Source organism: Dioscorea cayenensis, chromosome 26 (genome assembly GCF_009730915.1).
Source record: "Dioscorea cayenensis subsp. rotundata cultivar TDr96_F1 chromosome 26, TDr96_F1_v2_PseudoChromosome.rev07_lg8_w22 25.fasta, whole genome shotgun sequence".
Taxonomy (NCBI): Eukaryota; Viridiplantae; Streptophyta; class Magnoliopsida; order Dioscoreales; family Dioscoreaceae; genus Dioscorea; species Dioscorea cayenensis.
Window position 1 is genome coordinate 1145194 of NC_052496.1, and position 23592 is coordinate 1168785.

General features: G+C 36.7%; 2 protein-coding genes across 4 annotated transcripts; one reads left to right on the forward strand and one right to left on the reverse strand.

Moving 5' to 3' along the window:
* Window positions 1-5676: 5676 nt before the first annotated feature.
* On the forward strand, window positions 5677-11166 carry LOC120253148. Of its 2 annotated transcripts, none has more exons than XM_039261451.1 (7): window positions 5677-6222; window positions 6925-7229; window positions 7518-8243; window positions 9099-9227; window positions 9575-9778; window positions 10319-10519; window positions 10663-11166. In XM_039261451.1, the coding sequence occupies exons 1-7, from the start codon at window positions 5955-5957 to the stop codon at window positions 10789-10791; spliced, it is 1962 nt and encodes a 653-aa protein (XP_039117385.1). In that variant the 5' UTR covers window positions 5677-5954; the 3' UTR covers window positions 10792-11166. The 2 variants fall into 2 exon arrangements, with proteins under 2 accessions (XP_039117385.1, XP_039117384.1); XM_039261450.1 differs by having other exon boundaries at window positions 5678-6222; window positions 9572-9778.
* A 901-nt stretch (window positions 11167-12067) lies between these two features.
* LOC120253080 (structural maintenance of chromosomes protein 3) lies at window positions 12068-21615 on the reverse strand. Of its 2 annotated transcripts, none has more exons than XM_039261353.1 (29): window positions 21477-21615; window positions 21062-21108; window positions 20886-20961; window positions 20269-20307; window positions 20086-20153; window positions 19915-19986; window positions 19729-19808; window positions 19561-19639; window positions 19212-19329; window positions 18950-19125; window positions 18173-18418; window positions 17953-18074; window positions 17711-17855; window positions 17225-17397; window positions 17030-17129; window positions 16340-16476; window positions 16042-16243; window positions 15593-15680; window positions 15368-15517; window positions 14938-15089; window positions 14655-14846; window positions 14392-14575; window positions 14236-14306; window positions 14010-14161; window positions 13545-13713; window positions 13312-13458; window positions 12889-12978; window positions 12524-12698; window positions 12068-12423 (listed from the first exon to the last, which is right to left on the reverse strand). In XM_039261353.1, exons 2-29 carry the CDS (start codon window positions 21074-21076, stop codon window positions 12236-12238), a joined length of 3606 nt encoding a protein of 1201 aa, XP_039117287.1. In that variant the 5' UTR covers window positions 21077-21108; window positions 21477-21615; the 3' UTR covers window positions 12068-12235. The 2 variants fall into 2 exon arrangements, with proteins under 2 accessions (XP_039117287.1, XP_039117288.1); XM_039261354.1 differs by having other exon boundaries at window positions 21062-21110; window positions 21480-21591.
* Between the last annotated feature and the right edge of the window lie 1977 nt (window positions 21616-23592).

Below are 23592 nucleotides of genomic sequence, written 5' to 3' on the forward strand. Positions count from 1 at the left end.
CAAAATTAATACACCCATAAGTCCTCTTTACTTTGAAAAAGTAAATTAGAGAAGTCATTAAATAAAAAATAAAATAAAAAATACTAGCGAATGCATACTTGTACCGTGTGAAAATGAGAGAAAAAGTAAATTATAAAAGTTATTAAAGAACTAAGTGCATGTGTGATCTGTATCCTGTCTCTTTATCTTAATCTATTGTGGTTTTTTCATCTTTTTTTTAAAAAAAAAATGTATGTGTGATCGATACTTTAATTTTCCAACATTTCAGTGAACTACTTCTGAACCAAATAAATACATCCTATATCTAGCTAGTTCAGGTTGGATCCAACCCGGCCACTTAACAGCTTTGATCTCGTCATCCTGTATTTTTAACCATATATATACCACTGATCCAGAGAGAATCTAACCACAAGATAATTAATAGAGATCAACTTCTCCAAACATGTACATCAACTTTACTAACAAACATCTCCCACAGAAGTAAATAATTAAAATCCATATTGGTCAACGAGGACGTTTTAAAAAGGAAAAAGGTCATCTTTAACGGGACATCGAGCTAATTAATTAACCATCAGGTCGATCATGCAAAAGTGCCCTTTTGTTGACTATTAGTATATATTTTATATTATATTCTTTCTCATTTGATTTGCTTGCCTCTAAAGTCTAAACAGTTATAACAAAATGAAGTTACTCGTGTATCAAGTCTATGATCAGATGCTTCAGTACTGTAAATAAATTAACCTGAAGTGAAGTCCCTTAATTAACGGACAATCAGCTGTTCCTGATTTAATAAATGAAACAATTAATCCATGCATGCACGAGAGAATTATAAGAGAAGCTAGATAGCTAATTAAGCACCACACCTCAACCAAAATTAAGCTTTAAATATTACTTAAAACAACGTCGATATATATGAAATTAACTGCAGCAGTACTCCGACACAAATGCTCTTGATAATGCAGCTTTATAGCGGCATAGCCATTGCCTCAAAGGGCTCGAAAGATAACATTAATTAGATAATACAACACTAGCTAGCTAGTATAGGATATATCAGTTGCGTGCCTTCTTAATTTTAAAGTTAATACATATATATATAGCTGGAGGAAAACGTTCACCACGTACAACAAGAAGCTTGTTGTTATCAATGCTCGTTAATTTCATGCAGCTGGGGCACAGTCATAATCATCATCATCATCATCATCATCATCTCCATCTCCCTTGCTTGATTCCATCAGTACTATACGCTCACAATATTCTTCATGATGAAAGCCGTCAATGAGAGCTTTTTCACTCTCATGAACCCTGCTCCCAGAAACAATGGCAATGCCGGCCATGTCAGTTCTTGTGCTAAATTAACAAGTGGAAGAAGAAGAAGAAGAAGAGTAGTGTGTGGGCCTTGTTTTTGACCTTGGAGTGGAGTGGTTAATGGCTCTGGTGTTTGGGTGTGGATGGGAGGGAGATGTGGTGTTTATATAGGTTCAACAACGTGGAGTTCTCACTTCTCCATAGGGCTACCACGTGTGAGCTTCAGGCATATCGCCGCATAAGTGTGTCCATGGCGTGATATATTGATAACTGGAGTGACACATCAAAAGATCCTTGATACAGTTGGCCTACATGTAAAGGTTGGGACTTGGAATTGAAGGGGGACCATATCATCATACAATATATGCTAATATTTGACTCATGGAGTGACAAATTAATATATATATATGGAGATTCTTAAACGCACTAGGATTCCCACAGCCACAATATATATATATATATATATATATATATATATGAGATCAATGGTTTTGTCTGAGATTAAGATTAGGAGGCCATTTCTAAATTTCTAATTAATTAAAGTGTGTTCAACCTCAAGCGTCCGTTCAGTTATCTAAAAGGCAAGCATATTTAACGTGTCCCACTTATACACACAGTTAAAAGCTAGGGATAGTTGCCACTTGTGATATTGCCAATGGCTTTATTTGGGAAAGCACTTGGCACCAGCACAAGTTGTGGAAATGTTCCAAATTAAAGTGCACTGGCATGCACATAAGAGGGGTGTTTACCATCTCTTCTAGTATACATTGGTGTCAATGTATATTGAGAGAACCTCTCAGTAGTTGAGTTCTTTCTTGGACTCCAAACAGTACACTCCTCAGCGCTCACTATATATATATATATATATATGTCTATAACATGTATAGAAAGAATAGAAAACAATAAGAGATGCGTGCAGGCTCTGACAATTCTATATATATGAAGCATATGTTGACGTTCTCTCTATTTTAAAACATCCGTGACGAGTGTTGATTACTGACTTCTTGCCCTGGAACTTCGACAATTTGCCAAGACACTGGTTGACACTTGACAGACTTAATTACGAAGAAGACCTTATCGACTGACTCCCCATCCTTAATTAGCATCTTGTTTAATTTTTGTCCCCCTCTTGTTTTAAACAACCAAACGAAGTAGTCCAATTTTGAAATGTGTTGGTACGTAGTTAAAGGATATAGATAGTTTTATAAGGAAAAGCCAAACAGAGTAATTTATACAAATCACTGTAATTGTTTGTACTCAAGCATGGGTCATGGCCCTTCCCTTATATATATGTGAAGAAACCAATAAAGAATCTCAAAGTTCAGCAATATGTCACCATGTTTGCCAGATATATATGTGATGTGATCGAGCGAGTATATATATAGTGTAGAGTTATACATAAACGACAGGCATTATCAAAGATATATGTATGTGTGATTGTACATATATGCATAGGAATATGGTTGTCATCATCACAGAAGGATTCCAACAGTAATGGAAAGGAATACTATTTAATGCGACCTTTTATAGATTTTAAAAAAATGACTGAAGCTCTAACCACTACCTACCTGCTCAGTGCTCACGAGGAGCATATGCTTTGCTGTACCATGCATCTTTTCCAGCCTAAAATGAAGATGGTTATGAAAACTTATCCTAATCTTATGCTCTCATCTGTCTGGATAATCTCCACTACCTTTTGGAGAGAGAGTGATCATTGGTCAGATACCTGACTGATGTTCAAGTACAATCTGGCTGATTTCTGAACACATGCATCCATACATACATATATATATACACACACACAGCCAACTAATTTCTGAACACATGCATGATGCATCTATATATATATAACGCCAGTACTATCTGTGACTTTGCATTGAGATTAAGAAAATTATCAAAACCATATAAATTAATGATGATAGTTTAATTTGTGCTCTCGCTAAAGATATATATAAAGGCATGTGGTGAGGAGCTAACTCCTGCCAATCATTCTCTCTGTGTCTTGTTTAGTTGTTTCCAGCTCTTGCCAACTCCATATGGCATGTATATATTGGAAGATAACAAAACAAGCTGCTGATCATCAAATGGCAATGTATATTTTTTACATAAAAAAAAAATTCAAATGAATATAGAGAATCATATACCGCATGCTGTTGTCTCCAAGATGACACAAGAGTGTCAAGAGATCAAACCTTAGTTTATGTAATTCATCCTCTCTGTCCTCCTTCTTAAAATATCCTTAATATATAAAAAAGAAAAATATATCATCCAAATGTCGAATATATAGGAAGATGGAACCAATTAAAGTTCATAACTAGGCCAGTTATATACTTAATTAACTTTCATCATTTCCCACTTGGTTTCACCTACTCTCCATAAGATTCAAAGTGAAACGTGTGATCCGTGTCATAAAATCACTAGCCCTGATATTAAGTGAGAATTAAAGGTTGATGAGGCCTTTAGTGCCATAATTTTCCCATTAATTTGTAATATATGTTGCGTTAGTGTTTATACGTTTCTTGCCCTTTATAATTTACAATAACACAGACTAAATTAATCTCATCTCCAATTTCGTGATAGCCTGACCAAAATTCATTTTTCTAGAGACATGTGACACACCACACAAAAAAGTCAAGAACCCACAACTTATATATATATATATATATATATATATTCTATATGAAACAGATTAGGCCATGTATTTTCGGTTCTGAGCACCATGTGCCTTCTCTGTATCCACAGTGACTAAATATCTATCCATGTTAAAGGAAATTTATATATATATACCTAAAAGTGGACTGACTAGATGATGACTCGATTGTCCTGGCTTTATTACTGCACTATTCCATCAATTTATGTTTAATTAATAATGAAAATCGCTGCTCATGCATCTGACCCAGAGAAAAAGTGACATTATCCCTGATATGTCAGTCAAACAATGTTATTGCAGTAATTACACAAATGGCAAAGCTATTTCGAGGCATTAATATGAAAATAAAGAGAATTTAAATTATCATTAAAAAATTAACTCACAGGTGATATTATATTCTTTCTCACAAACCCATAAAGTGAGAAAGCGTTTGACACATTAATTAACGTGTGCACAAAGATGCATTTAAAATATTAATTCACATACAATAGAGATATTAATTAGTGTTTACTGTTTTTAAATAAACTACACAAATTGGTCTAATTAATCTCCATTGTGAATTATATATCTAAACAGCAAAATTAATTATGAAAATGTCCATTTGTGTAATGTATAAACACAAAACATGAATATTCAATTCAAGACAGCAAATATGTGACACCACTACAATTTTCTAACCAACCAAACGTTCGAAAAAGAAAAAAAAAAAGAAAAAGAAAAGCTGCTGCTGGCTGACCTCTGAATATATTAATCTCCACCAACTTTTATGACCAATTCCAACTCTGTCTGTGTCTAACCATACATATTTATACAGACAGACATTCACACTATAGTAGGAGTACTAGTTTTTACAACTTCGGTACAAAATTAAATGAGAAAAAAAAATTTGCACTGCCTCCGTCAAGACTCAAGACTCCGTTAATATAAAAAGTTTACTATTTTTTTCCAACAAAAAGTGTAGTGAAATAAAAGTGGAGGCGACTAGGGATCTACCAAGGCTCTGACCGTTATCTCTCCTGCACATGAGCCGTCTCTTTCGCTCACGTTCTCCCCCACTGTTACCCTGTACCCATATATCATCCAAGTGGTCATCATTTTTGGGTGTTTCAATTGGGATTGGTCAATGGGCCCCATCCTGCCATGTTTCCCTCCCTCGACATCGGTTTCCGTTCCCCGACCGCAAACCACACCCAATCCAACGGTTTATCTCCTCTCCCAAATTTACCTATTCACTAACCTAACCTCTCTCTATCTCCATCTTTTAACTTAATAGGTCCCGCGCCACACCACATGCGCAGTGACCTGGCATGGCACTGCAAATGCATGCAAGTTGTCAGATGGACCCCACCCACTACTGCGGTCCGGCATTTCGAATTTATCAGGGTCCCACTCACACTCTCTCTCTCTCTCTCACCTTCACTGCACCCAAGCAAGACACACACACACACAGAGTTCCAGTTGTCACGTTACATGCTACCCTTTCCGTCTGATCTCCATCAAACGGCTTCCATCCACCTCTCAGATCTTTTGTGACCGTTTTGAAAATGTGATAATTGGTTGACAGGCAGGTGTGGTCCTTCTTATTACCCTTTTAATTAAAATTTACATTTGTCGTTAAACAAGCATACGTTATAAACAAGAAGAACACAAGAAGAGTTTCAAAATATTCATAATTAATTAATTAAATTAAATTAATTAAAAGAAGAGAAGATAAAAACCATCTGCTTTCCATCTCTCACCATCTGTGGGCCTCTTTCTCTTTCTCTGCTCTTTGTTTCGTCTTCTCTTAAAAGCTACCCATGCCGACGGTGTCCTCGATCGACCCACCGGCGGGTCTCTGTTAGACGCCGCCGGAAGATGGACGGAGCTCCACCGATCTTGTGGATCGTGTACAGGGTATCTTCTCCTGCGAGGGTTTCAACAATTTCGTTTCATCCTCCTCCACCGGCCAACCATTGGGCGGCGGCCATTCGATCGGAGTTATTTTCGTAAGACCACCATGGCTGCTGGAGGTAAAGGGAACCTGGAGAGGATCCGTAGAGGGTTTCGGACGGCGTTGTTCATGCTGACTATGGTGGCTTCCTTGCTTGTCTTGTCAGCGCCGTTGCTCTTGGCCGTTGGGGATGTGTTTATTTCGCTGGTCCTGGCGTCGAGGTACGCTTGTGCGACTTGCTACGGGCTGAGGGAGCACTTGAGAAAGTACGATTTCAGAAGCTCGCTAATGGACATTCCGGTCATCTCTGTCGTCAGATCGCTTGTTATCACTTGTGAGATCTTTTCTCCCATTCTATTTTATGGTGCAAATATATATATATATATATATATTTTAACATAGTTTTCTCTCCTGCTTTTCTTTATGGTACCTTTCTCGACATTTATTTGGGTGTTCATGACTAGAATTTTGGTGCTTACTTCTGGAGAAAGATCATTGCTCTTTTTTTTTTATTTTCAAATCTTTATTTATCAAGAAAAAGGTATAGTTCTTTTTAAGGTTAGCTAATTTTTAATTTTACTTACCTTGATTTATTGGGACCAAAGGAAAATTCAAACTCTGTGTCTCTTCTCATGGTGAAAGAAGATATTGGCACACGGTATTAACATTCTTTTTTTTTTCAAGCGTGTATAATCGTAAATATCTTGGTTTTATGTTCCATTCCCTATATGTTGGTAAAACAGGTTTTTTTTTTTTCTGGGCAATTTAATATTTGATTTTATTTCAGTGCTCTGTGCTCTGTGGACCATAGCTTTGATTTGAAGTTCTGCTAAAGTAGTAGTTGTTGTTGTTGTTGTTTTTTGGTCGTAGAAGGTCATCGTCAATTTATAATTTCTACACGCTGTTAACTTATAACTAGTGTCTGTTGTATAATCTTCTGCTTTATCTTTAACTTATATCTAGCCATGTAGCAAATGTTTTGTTGTGTTGATGTGAAGATTTATATTCCTTGAGAGTGGATATCCTTCGATTGCAGGTGCTTATTGTTTACGCGATGGACCTGGTCTTTCTCATGGGCCATATCTTGAATCAGCAACAGTTTGTTCCTTCATTTCAGTTGTTATCCTGTTGGTGAAAAGCTGTCTGTATTCCCCGGCCTTAGAGGAAATACATGCTTCAGACTCCTTGCCAAGTGAGAAACTGCATTCGAATAAGTCATGGGGGACATCTAGTCTTTTCCTGTCTTCATTAGTGTTCGCCCTTGGCCACGTAGTGGTCGCTTATCGGACCAGCTGCAAAGCTCGGAAAAAGCTTTTGTTTCACCATGTAGACCCTGAATCTGTATGTTTCCTCTTTATGTTTTGGCAATTGGATTACTTGTCTTAATTTAAATCCTTCCAAGTGCTACTTCTATAGCAAGATCATCTGATTACTATAAACTTGAACTTGATTCTGCTGAAAGAATGCATTGCTTATAATTTGTTCTGTCACACTCTGTCTGTTACATTTTGCTGCTACCTTTGATGCATTTCATATCCATATTTGTTTTTTGTAAATGTGTGAACTAGATGTCACCATTTTCTCTAACTAAATTTAGTCTTTAACAAGTCTCAGTATATCTCTTGGTAGGTTTTGGCTTGCAAAAATGTTTTTGCTGGATACCACAAGGTTCCCCGATCGCCTACACCATGCAATGCAAGAAATTCAAAAAGCAACAGTGAAACTAAAAGAAAAACCAGTTTTCGCAATATGCATGACATCCCTATTAGTCTACTTGCAGATGTTGACAGTCAGTTCATTGCCTGTCAGGGGATTACAGTCCATTACAAGCTAAGTCTTCCTGAATCACCTTTGCCTCTTTCTTTATCTTCTTCTCCGTTTCTTGAATGGAGTCCCAATGTCAGCCCGCCCAGGATTTCTTCTGGAAGGCTTAATATAGAATGGCCTATGATAGTTCCACCCAAATCTCATTATCACTTGCAAAGGAGCTTGAGTAATCATTTCCAAAATTCTTCTCTGTATGCTCCTCTGTTAGCTGATGCTGTGCCAGCAGCCACTTACTGTACAGACCAAATTCCTGCTCTGAACTTGGATGATGGTGACACTTATGGATACTTGCCTAATTCTGTGAGTTTGGATATTGATGTAAACAAAAAGGATAAGTTTGCAGTAATCCTGATTCATGGGTTTGGAGGAGGAGTCTTCTCTTGGCGCCATGTGATGGATGTTTTAGCTCGGCAGATTGGCTGCGCAGTTGTTGCCTTTGATCGCCCTGGGTGGGGATTGACTTCTCGCCCTCGTAGGAAGGATTGGGAAGAAAAGCAATTGCCTAATCCATATAAACTTGAGTCTCAGGTGATTTTTTGTTTCTTACTGGAAGAAGCTTATTAATTTTAGCTATTTTAGCTATTGCATTTATTTGTATTGTCGTGACAAAAATTATTTCTTTGCAATTAAATTTTGAAATAAATCATTCATACATTTATATCTGCATGTCTTCCTGGTATCTCTTGCCCAAATTAGCATCCTCCCCTTGGTTTTGTTGGTTATTTTCATAGTGAAGACTGAAGAGAAGTTTATTTGAATGGAATTAGTTTTTTGTGAAACTTGTTCTTGTATGTATTAGCCATAAATTGTGAATGTTTTGGAATTTAGAATTCACTTTAACTTCATTTGTGGAAAATCTGTATGTCAGGTTTCGTTACCAGCGAAGTTTTGTGTTTATCTTTCCTACCTTTTAGATCAAGAAGAGTTCTACATAATAGGAGGAAGTTAGTATTAGATGGTGATCTTTTTCCTCTCAAAGTCATCATGTCTTGAAAGCATTTTTTTTTAAAAAAATAAAACCAAAACCGATGTCTATCGGTACCAGTCCAGCTACAATATGCATGGCTTAACTGACTGTATTGGCCTTATAAAAAGTTTAATTCTGTCTCTTATCAAGAAAAATGTTTAATTTCTGCCTCTGGGATTTATGAAAAAGCTATTCTTCCTGCTGCATAATTCAGTCTTAAATGTCATAGCAAGTACTGATACATATCTGTGTTAAAATAAAGTGTATGCATTAATGAAAAGATATATGCAACACTTAGACACTTACTGTGGACAGCAATTTTTTTGAATTAAGGGAATACATTTACATCACATATGTGCTCCAGTGAAATTTTTTTTTTGGAAGAATTTATTCTGACGATAATATAATATCAACAGGTCGATCTTCTTATTTCGTTCTGCCTGGAAATGGGCTTTTCATCCGTCGTTCTTGTTGGTCATGATGATGGAGGCCTTCTTGCTTTGAAGGCTGCTGAAAAAATCCGTTCCTCTTTAGAATATGCTCATGTAAGTTATTGAAGGAACTCCAGCCATCTCATATTTCAATTATTGGGACTGTTAGGGACTTCTAGGTTAATAACCTAACCTGCTGCTACACGCTGTTAATTTCCAATTTATTGCACTCTAATATTGTGATCTTGAGAATATTGGATTTTTTTTTTTTAATGTATATATGTGAAACACATTAATGCAAATAATCTAATACTTAGATTAGCATTAATGGAGACAAATGAATTAGCTGCAAAATTATTTAGAACTTTTTATGAGTATTAAACTTTGATTATCAGAACACTTTATCAATCATCATATTTGTTACATTTTTATGTTCTGTTCATTGGTGGATGTTTTAGGTGGTGGAGGTCAAGGGAGCAATACTTCTCAGTGCCAGCTTGTCAAGAGAAGTTATTCCTGCCTTTGCTCGGATACTTTTGCACACTTCATTGGGGAAGAAGCACATGGTCCGCCCTCTACTCCGTGCAGAAATCACCCAAGTCATCAATCGACATGCATGGTATGATTCAACAAAGCTAACTGCAGAAGTCATGAATCTTTACAAGGTAATCATGTTGCCCCTTCTTTCTAAAAGAATATGGCATTTGTATTCCATATTCAGTGGCCCCTAAGTTCAATTGATTGTATTTTCGCATAGATTCATCTATCCCGTTCTAGAAATTTGTGGCAGATTCATTTTGTTTTTTAGAAATTTGCTAATAACGGAAATATTTTTAAGAAAATAAACAACTTCTCTTTTCCTTTATGGAAGAAAGAGTCTTTTACTCGCTGAGTTCTGTCAAACACAGTTATGAGAAATGCGAAATGAACATGAACAACATCATTCTTAGTGCTGACAATATCGGCATATCAGTTACCGCATTGTCTATACCTAGTTTCTGAATTTTCTGCGGTTCACATTTACTTGCATTCTGAAAGATGCACCTCTTTGGGTGACATAAAAGAATCTTTTAGATTTCAAGGCCTTTGGAAGATTCAAGTCATAGGTATATTTTGCTAGATAATACCAAATATTTGCCATATATACAATACACCTTCTCAAATGTTCTTTGTAATGGACAATGCTTGAATCCACTGCACTGCAGGCAACATTATGTGTTGAAGGATGGGATGAAGCACTGCATGAGATTGGACGTCTTTCTTTTGCAACTGTACTCTCTCCAGAGAATGCAGATGCTTTGTTGAAATCAATTGAAAACCTTCCTGTTTTGATAGTGGTTGGTGCTGAAGATGCTCTTGTTTCGCTGAAGTCTGCTCAAGTGATGGCATCGAAGCTTCTAAATTCTGTAAGTTGATTTCTCTTATACCAAGTGAATGCAGATGGTTTGGTATATTTCTTTCTAGCATTCCTATGGTGAATGCACCTATTTGCTTTTGTTATATCCAAGCCAATTTATTAAAAGAATTATATTGCGGATTTGTCTTGCAGAGACTTGTTGCTATATCAGGATGTGGCCATCTTCCTCACGAGGAGTGTCCAAAGGCACTACTTGCAGCTCTTCAGCCATTCATAACTCGATTACTACCTTCATCTGATGATACCTTGCAAAAACAATAGCTTAGTAATTTGTCAATGTTTCATAAACGCTTAGCTGGTTTTGTTTCCGCCTTATTTAGAGTTACAACTTTAACCCTATTTGTCCAGAGTATTCGCTGCTTCTGTTTTTTTAGGCCTTTATTTTATTTTATTTTTTTTCTGGTTTTGGGGTGAGAGTGAGCAGTATGGAGCCAGACCCAATTCTCAGGGTTATTAGAGCTCCCATCTATTGCTGCTGCTGCTGTTGCTGTTGCTGTTGCTACTTTATATATCATGTTTAGTGCATGACTTGTATAGTCAATCTCGTTCTATCCGCTGGTATCTGATTCATCTTTGGAGATTCTTGTGCTTGTTTTGTATTTTATATATACATTTAATATAATTTTTTAGGTGTAATATTCTATTTGGGCTCTCTATACTATACTCAATGTGGTCTTTTAGTCTTATTTTAATTTGTCCTCTCGAGGTTCTTGAATTATTGAAATGGGAAAAATCAAGTTCATCTCATGATGATAGTTACGTTTTCCGTCCACTCAGCTTTTAACAATATTAAAATATTATTTAAAAAATTATATTTAAAACAAGAAATTAAATGAATAATAAATCTCTCCTCTCTCATCTCTTGCATCTTATTCATGTCCTAAACCCCCTCCTTCACCTTGACCTTCTTAGGGAAGAGTTTCCCTACGAATCCTTCAAACTCAACACCACTCTTCTTCAAAGTTGCAAAGCCATCTTCATCTCAAACAACTCCATGTCCTCCTCTTGACAGCTCTCCTCCGAATTTAACTCAATGATCTCCTCTTCAAACTCCCTATAAATTTCAGCATAATTTTTAAACATCTCAATCAATACGGCAATCTGAAAACTGTATTCCAAAGTGATAATCAGGATTGCAAGAACACCACCCATTAGCCCAAGCAACAAAGGCTACTGCCCAAGGGCTGGAGTCCCAATCAGACCAACACCTACTGCACGTAACCCTGCCAACAAAGGCCATGAGGTGGTCAGGCTCTAGTTGATCTAAACAAATAGGTTACCATGCCAAACATAGTGTTACTCATCCTTCTTTTTCAGCACTTTGAGCAGACCTCTCATTTTCTCTTCAAATTCATTGTTCCACATTATTCCATCTTCTGCTGATGATGAGCTTGTTGGCAATGAACATCATGCTTGTTGCTGCTGTGAATGAAAGACAAGAAGAAAACTTGAATGCCAGAACATGAGGAGATTGATCACCACCAAAACATTGACAAACAAATGAAATATGATAATAGAAAAGAGCAAAGATCAGAAATTCAGAAACAATCTAGCCAAACATTATGATATCCTTCAGTTTAAGAGACACGAAGGGTTGTGTCACCAGATGAACCAGTTTTGCTAACATAAAATATGTACATAAAATATTTTGATAGCAAACAGCATACAAGCCACAAACTCAAAGGAACTTGCACTCTATGTTTGATCACTCGTTGTGTGTCTGATCATGCTCGATGAAATTGAGCGCCTCATCCTTTGAGACGACATTGACATGGCTCACTCTGTTCTTGTGGGTAACACCATATATCTTGTCTGCAACTTTCACAAGTTCGGCCCTAAATGTCGTCGTTATAAACTGAGTGTTAGCCATGTCTGCCAGCCGGCGAATCATATCTTTAAAATGTGAGTCAAGCTCACAAGAATGAATGGGGTTGATTAAAATAGCAAAATAATGACTTGCATTTAAATTTAAATCATGAAAGTGGGTGGATACTTCCAACAGCAGTCCTATACTGGGGATCCAAAGCTGCATCAATTTCATCAAACAAATAGAATGGAGCAGGATCACAGCGCTGGATGGCAAAAATCAATGTTAGTGCCACAACTGTTTTCTGACCACCAGATAGTTGTTTCATTGACTGAGTTTCTCCTTGCCCAGTGAACGAAACCTACCCAAAAACCAACACCATAAACAATCAGCTGAAAGCAAACAAAAACAATTGACATCGCATATTCACTATGAATACATGTGAAATGAACATCAATAAGAGGAATAATACCACTCACACCAGAAAACCAATTAGCATGGAAAATTCACTTCAAATACGTGAGAAATGACATTGATACAAACAATCATACCTTGACTTTCACACCAACATACTTTTCAACTCGACCCTCAGGATCATGAGGTGGATCCTCATCGTGATCACCATCACCAGGTTCACCATCCTGTTTAAATGAAAACCTGTATTAACAACGAAACTTACAGCATATGATATTTATACGGCAATCTCCATGATCAATAAATAACAAATTGGTGGATACATGAACAAGTGTCCTGGCCACAGCAAAGCTTGGCAAAATTTTGCATAGCAAGCCAATATCCAGAAGAAAATCAACTGTTACAAGTGGGGACAATAGAAGAAACAGTAGCACACTGCCACAGAGCAGGAACAAGGAAAAACAAGATTTGCTTTTACTTACCCGCCAAAGAACTTGGAGTATTACTTCATATAAACATAGGAGAAGTATTAAGAGAAACTAGACAAGCTTAATATGCACCTTCTTTTTCATCATAACCAGGTAGCCATGACCACCTTGCACAAGCTCAGAAAATACTTCCCGAAAATGCCTTGCGACACCTTTGAATGTCCGTTCAATTGATTCATCCTTCCTTTGATCCAAAACAGAAATTAATTCTTTAATTTTCTGCAAAAATACAAAGAGATGAAGTCCATATACATGTGTCACAGTTTCTTGGGATGATAACGAGTGCGGCCACAAACAGGTAATACCTGATCACCCGCATCCAGTTCTGCCCGCCTTTTCTGTAGCTGTTCACGTTGCTCTATGAAATTCATGTATTGGTCAAGGGCCTTTTTGTTGACGTGGCTAAATTGCTTCAACTGCTCATTACACTTGTGGAGCATCTTCTGTAACTCCTTGATGTTTTTCTTCTTATACCTACCAGTACATTGGAAATGAACAAAACAAAACATTAATCCGAGTATCTGACAACAATTGAATACATTCTTTCGTAGGAAATAAATGTTCCTTCAACAGCACAAGCAGTCATTTGAACAACCTTACTGAAGGGAAATTGATAGACAAAAATAAAGCAGTAAAGGCGGAGCAATAACCAATTGCAAAAGGCATAAACAGTTCAAAAATTACAGAACACTGAATACTGTAAATTTCTCGTTTATAGATCATTTCCATCCAATGAAGTGCAAGAAATTCACATAGAACAGAAGAATTACGTTTCAAAAGCATCAGATGGCAGAGAACCCAAATCTCTAATCTTTTTCATACATTCCTCTTGCTTAGAGAGAAACAAATTTCTCTTGTTCAGTGACTGCTCCAATTCTTTTGCTTCATCTTGAAGTGTCCGTGCACAATTTTCTTCTTGTGCCTATATGATAAATCAATAGAAGTAAATAAACAAGAACAACATACTAAGCATTCTTAAGTATTTGTTCCTCTCACCTTTAGCTTCTCTTTAGTAATCTTCATGTCCCCAATTTTATTCGTTAATGTTTCTATATTATCCACGACTTCTGCAACAATAACACTTTTCCATGAATGCTTAACAATGGACAGCATACAGGGAATCTACAGGCAAATATTCGTCTCCAGGCTAACCTTTGAGTTGCCGTGTCCAGTCATCAACATTTGCCTTTGAGCTCTTTAACTCTTGCCTTTTATGATCAGCTTCCTTATTTGAGGTACCAAAATCTATGGATGAAATTAGGTTTTCCAACTCCTCTTTTCGTCTAGCAAGATTTTCAGACAGATTGGTCTCAAGCTCCTCTTTCCTACCTTCTATCTGCAATAGCCAAAGTGTGTAGATAAATAGCATTTAAATAATTTAGGAAACAATCATTATCTGCTTAAGAGCTATATACATCTATCCGACTGGCTTTGCAGGCCAGAAGCTTCTCTTTCAGATCTGTGATTTCAGGGTTCAGTCTTGAAAGTAAATCTCTTTCCTCAGATGTTAGCTGGTCAACAAGTTCGGTGCCCATTTCAAGTTTTTTCGCACTAATCCCAAGTTGGATCTGTGCAATTTGGCTTTTGGCATTTGCAAGCAATTTTTCCTACAGCATATTTTTCACAGAAAAAGCTTTAATCACAGAAAGTAGCAGCATTTATAACACTGAAAATGATGAACACAATATTTATGCTCACCTTTTTCTCAAGAGCTTTAATAATAGTCTGCTTCTGCTTCTCGGCATTAGCAATGTCATTTTTAAGCTGTTCCAACTCTGACTTTAGGTGAAGCCGGTAAGCATCCATTTTCTGTTGTTCACTAACCAAACTGGTGATCTTCTGGTCAATCTGTGTGAGAAGTTAATGGAAAACAAATGCACATGGATACTCTTATGTACATATAGTGTTTGAAACAATGAAATAAAAGCATGCAGCCAACAAAGCTTACCATTCTGTCAAGTATTAGCACCCTAATTAGAGAAGACGCAACCCTTTTATTTAGAATTGTCAAAAGCTTATAATAGGAGGAAAAAAGGGGAACTACAGGTTGCCATGAATATGGAAAAGAAGTATAACAGAATAAAAGTTAAATTTAAATAACCAATAAAAGAAAGCTTTCTCAGGATATCTTTGAGCTTGTTTCCTATATCATTTAACTCCTCCGACTTTGTCTCGATATAAACTCCATTTTGCTTAATTACTTTCATATATTTAAGTTTGGAACGTCTAAAATCATAATATCCACCTGTCATGCCACCTTTTTTGTTTACTTGATCACCTGATAGATATATAACCACAGTCAGTCTTTAGATTTAACACAAAATACCATTAAAAAAAGAGTTTGATATCACACCTTCCAGCGTGATACAATCAAGGCCACCACCTCTAGCAACAGTTGTGGCTACATCCAAATCTCTGCAAATAACGGTTCTACCAAAAACCTACTAACAAGATCAGAATGCATAATGAGTGTACAATGTAAAAGAAACTTACAAACCAGAGCAACTAATAGCTGCTTACATCAACTTGAAATTATGAGGTTTACTTTCAGATTGTAATAAAGTGATCAAATGTGTGCAGATATAAAAAGGAACCATAAGGATGAATTAATTTAACTACTCAATAATAGCAAGCGGTTGCCTTTGCTAGTCACAGGATGGATATGCCCAAATTTGGCTCATCAATTTGCAGCAGAAATAGATGGATGAGAAAGGACTTCAAGTAATGTATTCAACGAAATAGAGTAATAGATAAATGCACTTCATATTAACTTGAAAAAGAAAGGTTGGGTACACAACAAACCTGTTGAAAAGCAAGAGCATCTTCTGTTTTAAATTTCAACCTTTTCAACAGGGGTACCACATCAGGGTTTTGCGGATAAGTTACATGAGGAACTTTCACTTTGCTCAGTGGTATGAAAGTTACACGCCCACCTTTTTCAGCAGTCAGGTATCTGATTATTCTTGTTGATATATCGTCATTGTCAACAACCACGTGAAATAGGCTGGATGTGTAAATTAGGATGAAATGATGGTAAAAATATGTATCCAGGAAATAAATTAATATGGTAACGGACTGTTTTAGAGTTGGATCCACACACCTATTTCCAGCTGTAACTTCAACAGCAGTGAAGAACTTTTCCTCACAATCAATTAGCTGCAATATTGAGCCATGTACACCTTTAATTTTGTGGTCCTTTACAATCCTATCAACAGAACTCAATCCTCTCCGAATATCCTAATCAGGACAGAGAATAAAATCAACATCATCAGAGAAAACACAAGATGCGCCAAAAACGATTCAATTCTTCAACAAATAATGACTGAAAATAAAAAAGACAGATGGCAGATATATTCAGAATGGGTAGTGGAACCAGATTCACTAATTACTGATAAGATTTTATTCAGACTGGGTAATGGAACCAGATGCACCAACACGCATGTTCTACCTCAATGATGCATAATCTAGATCAGACACATGAAATTAGTCACCCAATCTGATAAAAATTTCAACAATAGAATATAAACACTTAGTGCGTGCGCACACACAAAGAAAAAAGAAAAAGAAAAAAACACACACATCAGAAGGAACCAGGGAAACACATGCTACCAGTAAACAATGAAGCAATTTGATCCCAATGAACCTCAATTACCACAGCCAAGCATAAGTTCAATGCAGGTACATCAATTTAAAAATAGTTTCACAATGATGCACATAGCATATGGGCCCGTACAGATACGAAATTTCTGCCGGTAGTTATAAAGCATGGGCAACATAATTAACAACTTACACCGGGTGTAGCATGATCCAAGCTCTTGAGTGCTTTTACTCGATCTGATTTTAGCCTGTCAATTTCAGCAGAAAGCTCCCCCTCATTTTTCCACAGAGACCTAAATATATTTAGTCATCAACATAAAAAATTTATACTAGAATATCAAGAGATAATCTCTCAGAATTAAAAACCAACAATTCCTTAACGTCGTACTTTCGAGTATCTTGTAGCTTATCCCTTTCTTTCCTTAGATTATCGAAACGTTCTTGAACTACAGAAATCTCCATCATAAGCTTCTCCTTTTCAGTTTCTCGATTATTTATCAGTGTCTTCAATCTACTCTCCTCATCTTTGAGCTGCTGAGATTCTTCCTCAAGCTTCCTTTTCTGGCAAAAAAAATACACAGAACCATTGGTGTTGATCAAGATGACACATTATGCATTGGCTCGCCAGTGATGCATTCAAAGTTGGATGGCACCAAACATGGGAAAATAGTGGATGATCAGGACCCATAAAATTAATTTCAAACAATTGAAGCTATTATTTGCCCACAAGCCTGATATTGATCTAATTACAGATGCATAACATAATATAACCTTTTTGACACAAGATAAATTTCAGTTGAAGGTCTTCTTTAACATTTGATATTTCCATCAAGTATCATGAAGATTTCCCACTAGCAGAAAAGGCTTCACATACCTGTGCTTCATTTGATGAACAAACACGTTCAAGATCATCGATTTCAGTTTGAAGCCACGAATCCCTGTCAGCTTTACTTTCGAACTGGGTTGCGCGACCTTGCTTCTGGTATAGAACGCTCAGTTTCTTCTCACGCTCCATGATTCTAAGATTCACAAAATTAACAAGTCAGCAATGATTTTGACAACAAATTTCCAGCTCAAGTCCTCAACATTAACATTCTAAATAACTCCAAAAAGTACCCTTTGGTAATTTTCTCCTCTTCCGCCACTTTTGATTCATGTAATAATCTAATTCTGCTCAGTTCACTATTAGATTGTGTGATTTCATCCAGCAGATTCTTCAACTGACTTTTAGCTTCTTCCTAGAAAATTACATTAACAGGAATGTGCTCTTGTTCAGAAAATAAAAACACAACAATACAAGGCTCATTAATAGATATAGATTTGGCACAATGCAAACCTCAGTTCTGGCATCTGCAGAAATTCTCAGTTCTAGGTCTTTCACATCAAGCTCAACCTGAGCATGCGTCTTAAGTGCTTCAGTTCGCTTCTTTTCTATCACCTCTTTCTCTTTGTTCAGGGCTTGAATGTCTTTAGTTAGAACTTTGAGTTCCTTTTCTACCAACTTGAATTTTTCATGGACATCGAGGGCTTTGTTATGCATGCTAGTTGAGTTCTCAGAAATCTTCTTCCGAAACTCTTCAACCTATTAAACAGAAATAGCCACAATTTTTGTAATTATCAGATACAATATAACATAAATACACGACCCAAGAAGACAGTTAAAAACAAGGAAAACATTTGTTTTTGAGGGAATATTACGGACATGCGACAGAAACTAGGATAACATAGTGAAATGCCCTTCTGGGCTTTCCATTGGGCATTATATGGTTTCCATGGGAAACACAATGAATATTCACTAAACAGGAAAACTTGAAGATCAACAACAAATTAGGTCAGTAAGTGATCAATAATAGTTTATAATTTTTTTAGGGGCAATCTTAATATGATCATGAAAATTTTGAAAATGCAGCACATTGCATAAGATTCCTGCAGCCATGGAGTTCGAACAAAACCAGCCAAACACTTGCATTTGCCAAGAACACCCATAATTACGTGCCATGACTCTACAAAAACAGAAAAAAATCCACTTCTGCAACTATAAGCCCCACAATATATCCAATAGTGCCAGGATGTTCATTATCTTTTGGCCACCAGACATTAACAGAGAACTGACCTCATTTAAGTTCTGTCTAGCAACTTGGAGTTCTTTGTCGAAAATAGTGTACTCTAATGACCTCCGTTGCTTGTCAAGCTGCTGATATTTCCTCAATTCTTCTTTTTCTTCATCAAGTTCTCGTAACCTCTCCTCTAAATAATGAACAACCTGATCAATCTGCTTCCTCTTATTACCTGATAAGAAAAGAGAAAGCGTCTAGCCAGACAACCAACCAAAAATGAGCAAACAGCTAAAGATCAACATACAAAAGTAAACTTACCAGTCTCTTGCATTATTTTCAAGCTCTCACGCCTCCTCTCCTCATACACACGGGTGCCACCAATCTCCTTCAGCAGATCTAGACGCTCAGAATCTTTCATTAAGGTAAGAGAAGCTATCTGGAAAATGTGGCAACCAAGACTTTTATAAGGATTACAAGCAAGGTTGCAAAGACAGGTTTGTCAAATTACATAAGGAAAGGTAATTACTTCATCTTATTATGTTTCCAAATTAAATTGCATCACAAAGACGTATGGAAAATTAGCAAAGCATTTGGTGTATGGCCATTCTAGAAAAGCGGGAGGGAAAGACAGAGAGAACTAGATACAATCAGCAATAGACTATAATACCTTGCCCTGCTGAACAACATAATATGGATTGGAACGAGAGAAACCAGCACTCTCGAGCAGATTCATCACTTCTGTTTTACTAGTCACAAATTGAACGCTTTGTCAAAATATAGAGAAGATTACAAAAAATGTTAAAGAATATCGTGCTGTCTGAATGACACAACATACGTAACATGCTTGGCGTCTAGGAAATATTCGTCCTTTTTCAAACCAATTGTTCGCCGCAACCTTACCTCCTCCTTATCAACCTGGAAGAAGTGCAAGGTCATGTTGAGCAACTGTCCAACTTAGACAACACCTCATCCCAAAGTTCCTCTATGCATGCAAATTTTACAAAGAGAATGGAAGACATACAGGGATTCGGTTGTCAGAGTTGTCAAAGACAATTTCTACAAAAGCTGAAACAACTTGATGACCAGCACCTTCCTGTCAGATCCCAAGCCAAAAAAGGACATCAACATGAGCCATCTTGTAGGATGATAGTTGACAGGTGAGGAAAAAACAGAAATAGGTAAGATGACGTACATGGAGAAGGGCATGCCTATCTTCACTGCGCAAGTTCTGGAAGAGATCACTAAGTACAAATCGTATGGCTGATAGAAGGCAATTTCATTTCGAAACGAAAAAAGAACTAGCCAAGTGAAGAGCCTCTTGCAAAAATATGAAGGAAAAAAAACAACACTAAAAACATCGGAAAAATGAATTTACCATGGAAAAAATTTGTCTTTCCAGAACCATTGGCACCAACTGGAAGAACGAAATTCACATCAATACAAAGAGGATTTGATATGAATGAAATAATCAGTAAACAGAAATGTAAAATTCTGATAATTTTTTGCTTCAAACATGGAAAATATTAAAAGTAGATAAATGTAATTATTATCCATTGCAGCTATTTAGTTAAGGTAGTATGTGCAATGATAACAGAGTTTTTGGGGCTAACTATATAGAAATCAAGAAGTATTATTATGTAACTAGATATGCTTGCCTAATGCGGTTTGTCAAGAAAATGATGCAAATAATATTGCCGAGTACGACAAATAGAATGCACAGAGTCTTCCAAGATTGTTTTTTTTTTTCCTTCTCCCTCTCTCTCTAAAACTTGAAATGCGACAAACCACATTAAACATGCAGGCATGTGTGGATATTCATCATCTTAACAATTAAGCAGATATAGAGAATTCTCAAAATCCACTCTCTAAAAAACTATCAGATAACTCTATCAACCCTTGCAGGAGTAAAGAATCTCACATTGAACTGTAATAAAAATAAATAAAAAATAAAAAAAAAACAATCTGAGTACTAGGCTCGAATAGTTATACTACCAACACAGTTAACTTTAGGGCTGAAAGGATCAGTGGAAACTTCCTCTTTGTAGCTTTTGAACCCTTCGATGATAACCTGACGATAAATCAATAGAAAGATAAAAGATGTCAAAAACAAAACTGCAAAATCTATCTCTGCAAGGAAAAAAGAAGCATGATGAGCAACAGTGAATTACCTTCTTTATATACATCGTCGAAGGAGAAACACAACACCATCCAAGACCTGGAAGACAAGAAAACGCACCAGCCACTGTTAGGTGTGTTCGAATTCGGGGAAAGACTTCAAGAAAGTCCAAAACCCTAAATCTGACGAAAGAGGAGACCAGTGCTAGAATAACTTTAAAAACTACAACAATCTCCAAGTACTCTTGAGTGTCGCGATGGAAGAAAGGAACGAGAGCTAGGATATTCAGGTATGGCGATACATTAGGAATCGGAATAGCCAAGTGGGGAACATCGTCTCGTCTAGGCAAGCCGAATCGAAGCGGAAACGAGAAACCCTAATCGAAGACAAGGACATATGGCGAGACAAACCCTAGAAATACGGGCGGGAAAATGAGTAGAAAAATGGAAATAATAAAGAGATATTACCTAAAAAAAAAAAAGGTGATCACGATCACAGCACAGCAGTAGACAGTAGGCAGTAGGCAATAGCAAGAACGAAGGAAGGAGACGCTCTGCGCAGGAGCCGGAGAGACCACCAAGGCCTCAACTTAACTGCTGATGTACAAGAATGGGCCCGATTGGATCTTAACAAGACTTTCGCTGGATTGAGCCCATAATTCCTTGTGTGATTTGCATAATTGGCCCATTTTAACTTCGGCTTTTTTTACTGAAATATCCTTTAATAATAATATTATCATTTCTTGTTTGTTGATTTTTATTTATCAAAGTTTTTTTTTAAAATTTTACTGAATAGAATATTTCACTTGTTATAGTTAAAAAAACAAAATACATTTATACTATTCTTTGGCAATTATTTTTTTTTTAATATCTTATTTATTACTTATTAAAATTCAAAGCATATCTTTACAGAATGAAATGAAACATCAAAAAGACATCAACAAACTACTTCTACAAATATTACGTCAACTATCTAGCCTTAATTCAATGAACCAATGCTTCACCAACATTGGTATAGCATAATACAGTTCCACATGTGGTGAATAAAAATAAAAAATAATAATTAAAAAAAAAATACTCACAAGAGGCCATCCCATTTAAAGATAAATTGATTCAGCACAAGTGGAAGTGGGACTCCATTAATTTGATCTCAATGAATTTTGAAACACTCAAAGTATAATTTTTTTTTTTTAATAAATTTGCACAAGTTATTGAGTCTTAATGTTTTAAGTTGAAAAAAAAAAAATATTAATTCTTCTAATGCAGCAACGTAAAACCATAAAAACACAATCTATATAATGAATATTTGTGGATTTATTGATTATGCATGCAAAGAAGGAGATTTATTTAAGTGATTTGTAAAAGGATAAATTTTGTGGCGTTGTCACATTAATTGCAGGGGAGGCTCCCATCAACCCTCCAGGAAAATTTGCAAATAAATTAAGCAGGATGATTAGTTTCTGATTAGTTAGCCTGCCAAGCATCAACCCATATATTCATCCTGTTGTCTTGTCGCTTTTGGAAGCTGTGGTAGAGCTTGGCACTAATCATTGTTCTGATCCTAACTCTGTTTGGGATGGTTGGATTAAGATGTGGAAGATTATGGTTACCCCCGAGTTAAGCATTTCATTTGGCTGTTGCTTCATGGCAGAGTTTCTACTACTGATTTTCTCAGTAGCATTAATCTTGGCCCCAGAACATTATGTGTTTTCTGCAATATCCAATCTGAATCTATTGATCATTTATTCAAGGACTGTTGCTATGCCCATATTTGCTGGAGTTCCATTAATCGTATTCTTAATATCAATGTATCCTTTACTGATTCTATTTCTGCTGGTTATTGGATTACTGAGTGTAATTACTCTATGCATACAATATCTGTTATCGCTGCCACTGTGTGGTTCATTTGGAAGGCTAGATGTGATGCTATCTTTCATAACATTGCTCCAAACTTCTCTAATATTGCTCTTCGTGTTGTTGCCCATGTTAAAGACTTCTCTCAGCAAAACTCTGGACTTCTGGGTCAGCGTCTTCTGCTGAATAATTTCTCCACTGCAGATGGCCTATTCCTGTTTTATGCTCACACCTGGAACGACATTTCTAAGACAGGTAAACTGGGTTTCTTTGTCTCCAACCATTCTAATGTTGTTTATTTTGCAGGTTGTGGCTTGTTTCCTGCTGAGTCTTGCAGTGCAGCTGGGATCATGGCTTTGGGGATTGCTGTCCGTGCTTCCATTGATCGTCAGATGAACATTCGTCGTATTCTCCACTGCAACCCCGGCATCTCTCTGATCTTATCAGTGGCCAGCAATCCCGTTTCTTGGCGTGCTGCTCCTGCGATCTTGGATACTTCTCATCTTCTCCAAGCTGCTGGTAATCCCTCTTTGGTGGCCATTCCTAGTCGTTGGAATGGACCCGCACTCGCTCTTGCTGGCGTCGGCTCCATCAATTGCAACCTTAATCTCTTCCTGTCCGGCCGGGATTTGCCCCGATGGTTAATGAAGTTATTCTCTGATTTTGGCTTTACATTCTAGTTTTTGTTTTAGTTTTTGTAATCTTTGTTCATTTTCTCTGGTTTGCTGCT

Excerpts from the sequence above, each read along its gene's own strand:
- LOC120253148 (XM_039261450.1), top strand. The coding sequence starts at position 5,955 with ATGGCTGCTGGAGGTAAAGGGAACCTGGAGAGGATCCGTAGAGGGTTT. Across the intron at positions 6,223-6,924 it reads CAGATCGCTTGTTATCACTT|GTGCTTATTGTTTACGCGAT; the intron begins GTGAGATCTTTT and ends CTTCGATTGCAG. Across the intron at positions 7,230-7,517 it reads ACCATGTAGACCCTGAATCT|GTTTTGGCTTGCAAAAATGT; the intron begins GTATGTTTCCTC and ends ATCTCTTGGTAG.
- LOC120253080 (XM_039261353.1), bottom strand. Across the intron at positions 14,307-14,391 it reads CTGGACACGGCAACTCAAAG|AAGTCGTGGATAATATAGAA; the intron begins GTTAGCCTGGAG and ends TTATTGTTGCAG. Across the intron at positions 13,714-14,009 it reads CCATCTGATGCTTTTGAAAC|GTATAAGAAGAAAAACATCA; the intron begins GTAATTCTTCTG and ends ATGTACTGGTAG.